Here is a 12558-nt window from a genome sequence, read left to right on the forward strand (position 1 = left end):
TGGTGAAATCCCATCTCTACTAAAAAATACAAAAATTAGCCGGGTGTGGTGGAACATTCCTATAATCCCAGCTACTCAGGAGGCTGAGGCAGGAGAATCACTGGCAGTTGGGAGGCGAAGCTGCAGTGAGTCAAGATCATGCCACTGCACTCCAGCCTGGGCGACAGAGCGAGACTCCGTCTCATAAATAAATAAATAAAATAATTAAGTACCTTCACCTACCCTCTGCCTTACTTAATATATAAAGGCATTCTACACAGACGTATTTGTTAATGTGCTGCTTACATTGACGTAAAAATCATTACATGACTTTGAGGGGTTGGGCATGTCTTTTAGATGTTGTGTAGGTGTTTTAACTAAGCTATTCTATATAGATCACCTTTAGTGTGTTCCTACTTTAAGACTGGTAAAATTTTTAACATTAAAAAATTGAAAAAAAAATAGATTTATGTAATCTAGTGCACACGGCTTATTGAAATTGACGTGTTGCTTCAAGCGGCATCACTCTAGCGTCTATATTATTTTCTTAAGGGCATGGGCTTAAATTTTGCAGTGGTTTTTAATTTAAATTTTTATCTTAAATTGATTCTATGTGTTTTGTTCAGGGATGAAAACACTTTTATGTCATTTATCGTGTTGACTAAAAGTGTTACCAAAACTAAAAATCTGTTTATAGGGATTTTATGACCATGAGAATAAGCAACCTTAGTCTTACACTAAGACTAAACAGTGATGCTGAAGTCTTGAAATTTTCACTTAAAAAGATAAAATGGTGTTTTTTTTTGTGTGTGTGTGTGTGTGCATGTGTGCATATTTGAAATAGTATATAAAAATAAAATAAAACATAGATTAAAATGTTTTAGTGTAGCCTAAAAGTTACTCAGTGGAGGAATTTAGAATCGTATCCAGTGATAAATGGCTGTACAAGCAAACACGTATTCAACTGAAGGGGCATTTATGGGAAGTAAACATGAACATAGAAGAAAGGAAAATGTTAGGTCTTTAGATGTGGAGGTGTTTTCCAAGGATATTAAATTTTGCTGCATTAAAGATGAAAAGATTTGAGGAAATTTTGAATATGGAGCGATGATGAGATCAGAAAAAAACATATATATGTATGCCCATTATTCTGTTCTCTAGCTCCAGAAACCTTTTAATATCTACACAAAAACTCTGTAAATTTTAATAATTGTGCTTGACATTAGTGTAGTTTGGTTGACTTTCCTGTCAAAATAATACCCTGTAATAAATTAAATTGACACACCTCTGAATTTTCACTAATATTTGTTTGTACCAATATAGAGCATTCACTCAGCAAATTATGATTTAATCTGCCTATTTTTAGGGTCAAGATTATTTTAGCATTTGTAACACTACTAGCAATTTACTTGCAGTCAAAGATGCATTTTTACTTAGCTTATGAGTTTTTAATAAACACCTTCTCTAAAATAATTTTCATGCTTAAAATTTCACATGAAGAGGAAAGGCTATGAGGACAAGTTGATGGGAGAAGGGGGATTCTTGAAGGGAGAGCATGGCCTGTGAAGTCAGACAGGCTCAGGTTCAAATCTGGCTCACATTTACTACACTGGCCTTGTGAACTTGGCCAAGACACACATTTCTAAACTTCTTAGGTTATTGTGATGCTTAAGACAGAAAATAGAGGCCGGGCGTGGTGGCTCACATCTGTAATCCCAGCACTTTGCGAGGCCAGGGCAGGCTGATCACGAGGTCAAGAGATCGAGACCACCCTGGCCAACACGATGAAACCCCGTCTCTACTAAAAATACAAAAAAAATTAGCTGGGCTTGGTGGTGCACACCTGTAATCCCAGCTACTTGGGAGGCTAAGGCAAGAGAATTGCTTGAACCCAGGAGGTGGAGATTGCAGTGAGCCGAGATTGCGCCACTGCACTACAGGCTGGGTGACAATGCGAGATTCCGTCTCAAAAAAAAAAAAAGAAAATATAATATTATTCTTATTGTTAATATTTACTGAGCGTTCACTGGATGCCAGGCACTATACTATCATTTCTGAATTCTTTAAAAAAGTGAATCACTAGAAATAGTCTTCTTCATTTTGGTAATATACCTCTTGTCTTTTTTTTCAGGAGTTAGATTAAAATACCATACATCACGTGTTTCTTTTTAAAAGCTTACTGCTTTTGGACCACTTGAAATTTCATTAATCTCTCTGAGATGTGGAACATATGTGTAGTCTGATGAATAGTGTACCGGTTGGAAACATTTCTAGTATATTTACTCAGGTATTCACAGTTCTTTTGTTAAAAAGAAATAGCTTCACATAGTGTTCCAGCATTTTTCTTCTCATTTCTGTAGTAAACAGATAATGAATTATACTTTTCTTTATGAAACGCTCTATATAGTTGGTGCTACACATTTTGGTGGCAACAAGGTAGTAAATCAGAGCAATAGACTATAGTGGTCTGTGGAATTAGTGGTGCAGGTAACATTAAGAGTCCTCTTTTCTCTGTCATCAAATTTACTTTCTGATTTCTCCTCCGTATTAACTGATCCAATGGCTTCCATCATTCTGAGGAAAAATTCAACCTCCTTATCACGGCCTAGAATGCTTGCTCCTTGGCTCTTGTTCTAAAGCTGTTATCATCAGATCTGTTCGATTTTTCCTTTGCACATACGCTTGCTTAGAAGCATCCAACAGTGACTTATCAACCACTTCTCATACACAAGGCTCTTGGCTACAGCTGCTTCTCTTCTCCTTCTCTTCCTCATCTTATCATGTGATTCATGCGGATGTTGATGGGAGGAGTTTTGATGATTAGTCTTAAGTGTATCCATGACTGAAATGCCTTTGCAGATGACTGGATATAAGTGTCTTATGGATTATGAGCTTTTCCAGAGCAAGGATCATGCTTTTTATCATGTTGGAACCTAGTCTCTAACAGCATGCCAGCACAACAGTATATGTTTCTTGAACCTAAGTGAACCAAATTAACTTGTTTCAAGTTCCAAGGAATTAGGTGCTTGTATGAGAAGAGGCATAGCAACGTAATTTTAGATGTTTAAGAGCTCATATGTTTCTCAGATAAAGAAGAGACATGTGGGCCGGGCGCGGTGGCTCACGCCTGTAATCCCAGCAGTTTGGGAGGCCGAGGCAGGTGGATCACGAGGTCATGAGATCGAGACCATCCTGGTCAACATGGTGAAACCCCGTCTCTACTAAAAATACAAAAATTAGCTGGGCATGGTGGCGCGCGCCTGTAATCCCAGCTACTCAGGAGGCTGAGGCAGGAGAATTGCCTGAACCCAGGAGGCAGAGATTGCGGTGAGCCGAGATCGCGCCATTACACTCCAGCCTGGGTAACAAGAGCGAAACTCTGTCTCAAAAAAAAAAAAAAAAAAAAGAAGAGACATGTGTTGTACAAAATATGTTCACACACTCAAAAGCAGCTTGACTATTTTAAATTTGGCCATATATTGTGTTCTTCACAAATAATGAAGGACACTTTTCCTTTCATTTCAAACATGACAGCTATTAGTTATTGCTATGCTAATATTTTTTCTTATTACCTCTGTTGCAAATCAACACAATTCCAATACTTTAATTTAGAAGGAAACAAGAAGAAATAAGAAGAGAGGGAACGCTATTAGCAGGAAAATAAACATAACAATAATTTACATGAAACAGAAAGATAAAAACTAAACAAGAAAAGGGACAAAAATACTAACAATATAAATTAAAAACAATATTTAAGTATGAATTATTAACACAAATAGAGAAATATGAGAAAATAAATGTTAATAATTATATATCACCCATCAATGATATAAAAATATGTATAATAAAAATACATTTTATTTCAAAGAATAAGCCAGGGAATGTCATTGAAGAATACTGGGTAATGCTCCTTTGATGGCAACTCTGAAGGCAGAAAATGTTTTCACATCAGTTTGTGCTCAGAAAATAAAATATAGAGGCAGAAAGTCACCTTAAATACCAGCTAATTCATCCTTCCATCTGATCTCTGATTCCCATTAACAACTTGAGTTTGCTGTCATTTGGAAAAGAACTCTACAATATTTTAAATTGTCATTTACTAAGATGAGGGATGAAAATGTCACACTTCACTGTGGACTGAATCCAGTTCCTATCATGCCAAGAAAGCTGCTCTTTTCAACGTTTCCACAAACCCAGATGATAAATCCAGTTGACCCGTGTTAATCCCCCACGTTTATCCCCATATTATTTGATTCAATCATTTTTTTCTTGAAATACCCTCTACTTGGGTATTTCGGATATTCTTGTTGGCTACAATTTTCCTCCTACTTAAGAAATTTGATTACTTTTGCTGGCTCTCTCCTTAATATTCACTGAACTTCAGGATTCTATCTTGGACACTTCTCTTTTATGTAGTTTGATGATCTCTCTCACCTGCATAGCTGCAAAATGTATCTATATGGTGATCTATAGCCTCAGCCCGGATGTACATCGTGAGCTACAAACCTCTATGTTCAAATGCTATTAAAAATTTTCACATGGAATCTCAAGAAAATTCCAATTTGCCTCTCCCAACTTACTGTTTATTACTTCTTAAGTTCAGTGAAACCACGACTCACTAGCATGTTAAAAGATATTTTCCTGATTACTCTTTCTCCCTTATTCTCACTTGCAAGGATTTACAGAGTCTTGATGATTCTTAAGTGTTTCATGGACCTTTTCCCCCAGCCTTTCTTTTGGGGCACAATTCTCTCCAAGTAAGACGTCATCTCTGTCTCTTTTGCTTTGCTTTTAGTCTGCTTATTTTCCTGCCCCACCTTTGCTCTCTAATAATCCATTTTCCGTTTCCTAAAAGGTTGACTTAAAATTCAAATGCTTCTCCATTAGGCCTCCCTTTCACGACGTCCCTCTAATGCTGTCCAAAGCCTGAAAGATAAATCCCAGCTTCTTATTCCTCAAGGAGCAAGCTAACTACATGCAATCCTTTAGGTCACAGCTTAAATACATTCAAGAAACTCTTTGTATCAACTCCTCTACCAGCCAACCACCAACCCTGGAAAATAAATAAGATAATACTGTTATGTGTTTCTTTAGCACATTCTGTCTCACCTGTCATCACGCTGTATCAATGGTTTCTGTTTATATCTCACAGTACATTTAGCTCATTGAGGGCAGGGAATTTTTACATGTTGGTCATATTATATCCCTATCATGTGGCATAATGTCTAGCACAAAATAGGTGCTCAATTAATCAGAATTATCTAAATAAATGAATGCATTTAAGGAAAAAAATTGTTTCAAAGTTTCTCAGAAGTCTTTTGCAGGCTTGAAATTAATCCCAATAGTGATCCCTTAGTCTGTTACGTTTTTGATTTAGTCTGGGGATTCAAAAAATAAATAACATAATTTTGACATATTTAGGCTTTGTAAACATGATATTAAGAGAGGGAATATAGTTTCATTAGGGTAAAATCTACTGAAAATAGCCACTTGGTGAATGTTCTATCATAGACTTGAGGTACATGTAAAAATCTAATATATGTGTACACGAATAGGTATGAAATTCAAAATTTTCTAAGAGATTCTTGTTCTTCTTTGCAGGGGAAAACCCAACTTCTCCCACCACTGGTAAGAATTAATATTTGCATTTTTACTCAATTTAGTTTCTTGTTGCAAAGTTTATACATTTAACTTTGATACAATTTTCTATTATTATCACTGAAATCATTTTTAAGGACACATTTTATAATCATGAATAGTTCTCGACATTCACTTGTTCTTAAACTTTCTGCTATACGTTATAAAGTTTAATAACTACCTGAACATGTCATTAAATTTGTATATATATTTTGTGTATAAATAGTAACTTTTCCTAAACTTGACAGTAAATCACACAACACGTTTCTACTCTTTTAATATTTTAGACTACAAATAAATGCATTCAATTTAGATCACAAAATTCTATAGTTTAAAAGCAGGTTAAGAAATTGTCTATTTACGTTATAGATATGTAGATAACCGATTTATCTATGTCCATAACTTTTTAAGAGTATGTTGCTTTTTTCAATGGTATGCAAAACTTTTGAGACTAAGACATTTTAAAATAATAATTTCTAAATTCTACTGAACAATTCAATTAATAGTCCTAATAAATGTCTTAAGCATGAGATAAATTTAAAAAATGGAGATGCTGCAAATTCATACACAGTACATATAAAATAAGAGAGAAAATTAAATTGCAGATGATTAAAACTCATATCACATAAATGTTGTTACTGAAAATGTATTATTTACTTCCTGCATAATCATATGGTTGACAGTATGCATTAAGAAGGTAAGTAAAACTACTAAGATAATTTTGATTTAATATTATAATGCACAATTCTAACTAAGGTTCATTCAACATATCTTGAAATTGGATTATTAAAATAATTATTTTTGTCATTAAATAAAAATTCAGTCCAAATGAAGAAAACAAATAACCATGAAAATACTAATGCAAACATTTCTGAATCTGCATAAAAAGTATATTCCTTTATTTTTAAAAAAGTTCTAATATAATTTTACAGTTTTTTTAGCATGGCAGGGATGTTTTATAAATAAATAAAAGTCATTCTTGCATAGTAGATTGTGATTGGTTTATGCCACCTACTCAAATGCAACTTAGCATCTCCAACTTTTACAGAAGATTAATTCATCTCAACCACACCAACTGGTTATATTTGCAGGAAGGGTTGGGTACAAGGTAGGATGGGAAGTGATTGCTTAAAATGACAGAGGGCTCATCTTATTGAGGGAATTTATGTTATTTCTGAATTGACTCTATTATGACAAGCCTCCAAGTGATGAAACCAGGTAAGTTAAAACTGTTAACCAAAATGCAAAGGAAAAGGGTCTCTCCCAAATATTGGCCACAACAATGTAATCAATGGAAACCAGAAGAATTTGCAAAGCGGAGGTTCAAGAACAATGTGGAATTGGCAATTGAGGCAGGTTTTCTAATTTTAAATTCTTATTTGTGAATGGGAATGTGAATTGAACTTAAGATGTGTGCAAAAAAATATGAAGGAGAGTAGTTATCTGAAAACCCTTTCTTCCTGCACCCGGGATTGAATTTGCTTGGCTAGAAGTAATCTTCAGGAATGCTGCTCTTCAAAATAGTGCGGTACTAGGGATTAGTCTGGGTTGTCCAGCGGGACAGAACTATTAAATAGATGTGTATATGAGAGGTAGTTTATTCAGGAGCATTGACTCACAATCACAAGATGAAATTCCACAATAGTCCGTTTACAAGCTGAGGAGCAAGGAAGCCAACCCCAGTCCCCAAACCTCCAAAGTGGGGAAGCTGACAGTATATAGCCTTCAGTCGGTGGCCAGAGGCCCCAGAGCCCCTGGCAAACCACTAGTGTAAGTTTAAGAGTCCAAAAGCTGCAGAACTTGGAGTCTGATGTTCAAGGACATGAAGCGGCCAGCACGAGAGAAAGATGAACACCGGAAGACTCGGCAGAACCCACTTCTCCTGCCTGCTTGTGCCTGCTTTTTCTAGCTGTGCTGGCAGTTGATTGGATGATACTCACTCACACTGAGGTGGGGGGTCTGCTTCTCCCAGTCCACTGACTTAAATGTTAATCTTCCTTTGGCAACACTCTCACAGGCACACCCGGGAACAATACTGTGCGTTCTTCAATTCAATCGAGTAGACATTCAGTATTAACCATCACATACTATTACAAGGAGAATGTGGCATGATCTTCTTTCTAGTCTCTTTGTAATTCACATCTAATAAAAGAGTGAGAGTGGATGATAAAGGGAACTTGTTGCAATGTTTCTGTCAAAGCAAAAGGGATCATTGGAAGCCCACAGACACCAGAGTTGATTTAACCTAAAAATAATAAATTAATAATTGTCATATTGTGAACTCTATAATGATGACAGTGACTTAATGCGAATAGACAGAATTTTAAACTCTTTCCTTCCTTCTTCCCTCGCTCCTTTTCTACTTTCTTTCTATTCCCTTATCCCCAACCCCCCTTCTTTATTCTCTTTTCCTCCTTTCTTTTATCCCACCCTCCCTCTCTCCCTTTTTTATTTTTAGTTTTTATTGTGAGGGAGTCTCGCTTTGTTGCCCAGGCTGGAGTGCAGTGGTGTGATCTCGGCTCACTGCAACCTCCGCCTCCTGACGTCAAGCGATTCTCCTGCCTCAGCCTCCAAAGTAGCTGGGATTACAGGTGCATGCCACCAAGCCCAGCTAATTTTTTGTATTTTCATTAGAGACAAAGTTTCACCGTGTTACCCAGGAGGTCTTGATCTACTGACCTCATGATCTGCCCGCCTCAGCCTCCCAAAGTGCTGGATTACAGGCCTGAGCCACTGTGCCTGGCCTCCTTTCTTTTTTTTCAATGCATAGCAGATGAAAAAATATAAAGTTAGACCTGATTTTTCACTGACAACTAGAGGTAGTTACTATCCTAATATACTTAGTTAGGTATGTTGGCATGTAATTATGGGTGAAACTTTGATGGATTTATTTGTGAGTTATTTGGTTATAAAATTTAGAGATTGAAGTTTTTCTCTAGAAAATAACACATATAACAAGTCTATGATCATTTGCATTTCTTTAATCACGGAATAGTTCTGTAATATTTCATGTATATTGTCATTGCTGAAGTTCAATATGATTAAGATGACTTTTATCTGTATTTGGTAACAATTAACTTTAGCTTTGACACTAACGAATAAAGCTGAGGTTTTTAAAATCTTCCTATTTTCTTCTCTGCTTAGCAGTATTGCAATTTTCGTTCTTAACGCTTTCCTGTCCTATCATTTCTACTCCTTTTCTAGTTTCTCTCATTCGCTCCCTCTTTCCATATTTGTGCCCTTGTCTTTTACCCAATCTTGTTGAGCTGAATTATTACTTGTGTGATATAGCTTAGTTTTTGTTTAATTAAATATTTAAAAATATATATTTTTTTGTTTTTCACAAAGTAAATCTATGTTAAACAAAAACTTTTTAAAAATACGTCTTTATAATCCCAACATCCAGAGATCACGAGTTTTTTTTAAAACAAATTTGATGTATTCTTCTATTCTTTTATTAAGAAAACCACTTTTTTTCAGTAAAAGCACAAAAAATTTCAAAGGACTTTAATCAACAGGACCAGTTTGCCCTGCAGCATTTTTTACCATTATGCACTCATATCAACTGCACATAAACTTATTTCACTACCATTTGTCGCAGTGTTTCCTCTTTTTAAAATAAACTTGAACTGTGGAAATTATTTCAGTACCTTAAATCGTGTCTCTTTGTTATCATGAAGTCAAAGACATTTCTGTAGACTTTGGTTGTTCGTAAACCTAGTTATGAGTTTGTTTTTCAGTCCTTTACACACATTTGCATTGCTTTGTTTGCATTTAATCACTTTTTAAAAACTCCACGAGTAAACAGAAGTTTTGTCTTTCATTTTTTCCTCCTGAAACCCCAGCCTCCTAAAAACCTTCCAACTTTACCTTTCTCTATCCTTTTATTTATCTATAGCTTTTTAATTTTTTTAAATCATCTTTACCCATGATGCTTCATCCTTCTGAACTCAGTTGCTTTGGCTACGTGAGAAGCCAGCAATTGAATGGGAAGAGGGTAAAGAATAGCTGCTTCCAATTTCATTTCCCCATTTTTATCTTCAGCCAATGTTCTGCAGCTTGTTTTAGATCTGTGTCTATATATTATATGCATTTCTCTATGTATCAATATTTGTATATATGCAAGTATATATGTGTATACATATTTGCGAATACATGTGTGTGTGTGTGTGTGTGTGTGTGTGTAGATACATACACACACACACACGATAATGGACTGGGACTGGGTAGTTTGTATGCTCAGATAACCATACATTTTAGGATATGACTCACATATTTATTTTGTTCTTCTTCCATTTTCCGTTAATATAACAGGACCGACAGCAACAAAGAAGTCCAGTGTTCCACTTTCAGGAGACCCCTTACCTACTCACACCACTGCATTCTCACCCGCAAGCATCTCTGAAAGAGAAAATGGCTTCTTAGAGACCACGCCTTCTCTTAGTCCAGCCAGTACTTCAACCCAAGTATCCCTGGACTCTTTGGATAATGCTAGCGCTTTTAAAACGACAGGTTGGCACACAAAAGTTGTTAACTTAAATACCAGGGCAAATGTCATTTAAAAAAAAATTCTTAGGTTATCAGTACTGCTTGTCTTTAAATGATGTGCACAGTTTTTAAGTATGTGATTTTATTCGAGTACAGAAATTGCAGGAAATTAGGTATCTGTGAAATAGAGGTTGACTGAAGTAATTAATGCATGTTGTTAGGGGGAGGGAAGAGAAAAGGAGGGAAGCAGGATCTCCAAGTACCATCAGGAGGGTACATTTGCTCCTGATTTGCTCTGATCTGCTCACTCTCCATGATTCTCCCAGTTCCTGCTCACTTGGGTTCCCGCCGCCTGGACAGATCAGAATTCCCTAGTTCAGAGATTACCAGTTCTGCTCTCCTTGGAAAGTGCCTTAAACAGGAATCTTCCCATTTCTTTATTTCATTCTAGATTCTCATTATCCAAAAATTGTTGAAGATAGACAATGTATTTTTTTTAAATTCACTCTGAGAATTGACAATCAAATTTTGTTATTTGAGTTTCTTTTAAGAGCATTTGCATTATTGAAAACATTTTTAAATTAAGGTTGTGAGTTCTACTGATAAAATTAAATGTTCCTAGCAAAAAATCAGATTGATGTGAGAGATATTTTTGCTGAGGAGGAGCACTGATGCCCCTTAGAAAGCTGATATATGTCTACACTCATTTAATGTTTAGCATTAGGTCTGCCAGTGTATTGAGTACACAAATGTACCATCAGGAGAGTGTTCATCATACTTTTCTGAAACAATGTGTTATGTTGCCATTTTTTTAAGTGAACAGGTTTATAGACATACTCTGATAAAAGATACTAAGCTATTTGAACTCCTTAACAATCTTCGTTTGAAAAAAAAACATGTATAACACCATCACAGAAATTTTGTTTAGGATACATCAAAGTATTTTGAGTATGATACTGATGAAGTTTATTGGATATAGGAAGCAGTTAAATAAATGGTCAGTGCCTTCTTACAGCAAGTACAGGACTTTTTTTTTTTTTTTCTGACATGGAGTCTAGCTTTATCACCAGGTTGGAGTGCAGTGGTGCAATCTCGGCTCACTGTAACGTCCACCTCCTGGGTTCAAGTGATTCCTCTGCCTCAGCCTCCCGGGTAGCTGGGACTACAGGTGTGCACCACCATGCCCTGCTAATTCTTTGTATTTTAGTAGAGATGGGATTTTGCCACGTTGGCCAGGATGGTCTGGATCCCCTGACCTTGTGATCTGCCCGCCTCAGCCTCCCAAAGTGCTGGGATTACGGGCGAGAGCCACCACGCCCGGCCAGGACCGTGTATTTAATCTTCATTTGTTTCCTTGCCATCAGAGCAGAGTAGTGACCAGGACCTGTCTAAACACCATAAATATTTGAACTCATTGCCCCAAATGTTTACAAAAGGAATGCCAGGATAAAGGTGCTGATGCCTAGGTAGAAGATCTCATGCTATTTTATTATTATTATTTTATTGTCTGGGGAGTGTCATAGATGTTTCCTTTTGAAGGTTCTGTATTTCTCTTCGCATATGCAAATAACATGCAATATTCCCAACTTTTATTCCCACAGATTTAAAATCTAAAAACATTTAAGCCATAGATTTATAGATAGAGCAAAGTATGAGAAAGGTTTAAAATGGAATAGACTGAAAATAAGAATGAGTAATTTAAAAATACTGACTTGCTTCAGCAAAATAATATTGATGGTGAAATTAGCTTGAAAAGTTTATGCTTTCAAATAAAACACATTCTTTTCTAGAAAGAATTCTATTCATCAGGTGATATTTCAATTATCTATTGGAATAAAGCCTAAATGAATCATTCAATTTATGGTTAAGATTGATTTATATTGCATAATGCAACCAATTTTTTCATTGATATAATTGGGGGAATCCTTTAATCTACATTTCTAAGAATATTATATACACTCTTCAAAATTATTCATTTTTGAAAATGATTGCAATGACCATCCATATGCATAATATTAAATTATGTAATTTTACTTTTATAAAAACAGTTTATTTCAAAACATTCTCAATACAGATGGGTGTATGTGTATATATATTTGTATATACTGTTAATTGTGTATATATACGTATATACTGTTAAGTACCTATAAAGTGTATGTATGCATTGTGTGTGTGTATATACTTTAATCCTATATATACATACATATACATATATACATATAGGATTAAAGTATATAAGATGTATACTTTATATATACTTAAAAGACACACAATGAAAATACCATCCCTTTAAATTCTGTTCCTTAAAGATAGCTTTTTAACCATTCCATTGTTGGTTATCCTCGAGGCTATCTACATATGATTTCGTGAGTATGTGAGAGTGAACGTGTGTGTGTGTGTGTGAGACTGTGTGTGTAAGCATGGGCATGTGAGATTGTTTCTAGGTTTTCAAAC

At 35.5% G+C, this 12558-nt stretch overlaps 1 protein-coding gene across 5 annotated transcripts in view; it reads left to right on the forward strand.

The window, feature by feature from the left end:
• The window catches only part of PTPRC (protein tyrosine phosphatase receptor type C), a 120527-nt gene that overhangs the window by 47192 nt on the left and 60777 nt on the right, over positions 1–12558 (forward strand). For 3 of the 5 annotated variants that reach the window (XM_021677162.2, XM_021677163.2, NM_001308521.1), the window contains 2 exon segments: positions 5581–5607; positions 9931–10128. In XM_021677162.2, coding sequence (XP_021532837.2) covers positions 5581–5607; positions 9931–10128 — 225 coding nt within the window. 5 annotated transcript variants of the gene reach the window in all.

This window comes from Aotus nancymaae, unplaced genomic scaffold, assembly GCF_030222135.1.
Source record: "Aotus nancymaae isolate 86718 unplaced genomic scaffold, 86718_ANA_hifiasm-v0.15.2.pri h1tg000039l, whole genome shotgun sequence".
Lineage (NCBI taxonomy): Eukaryota > Metazoa > Chordata > Mammalia > Primates > Aotidae > Aotus > Aotus nancymaae.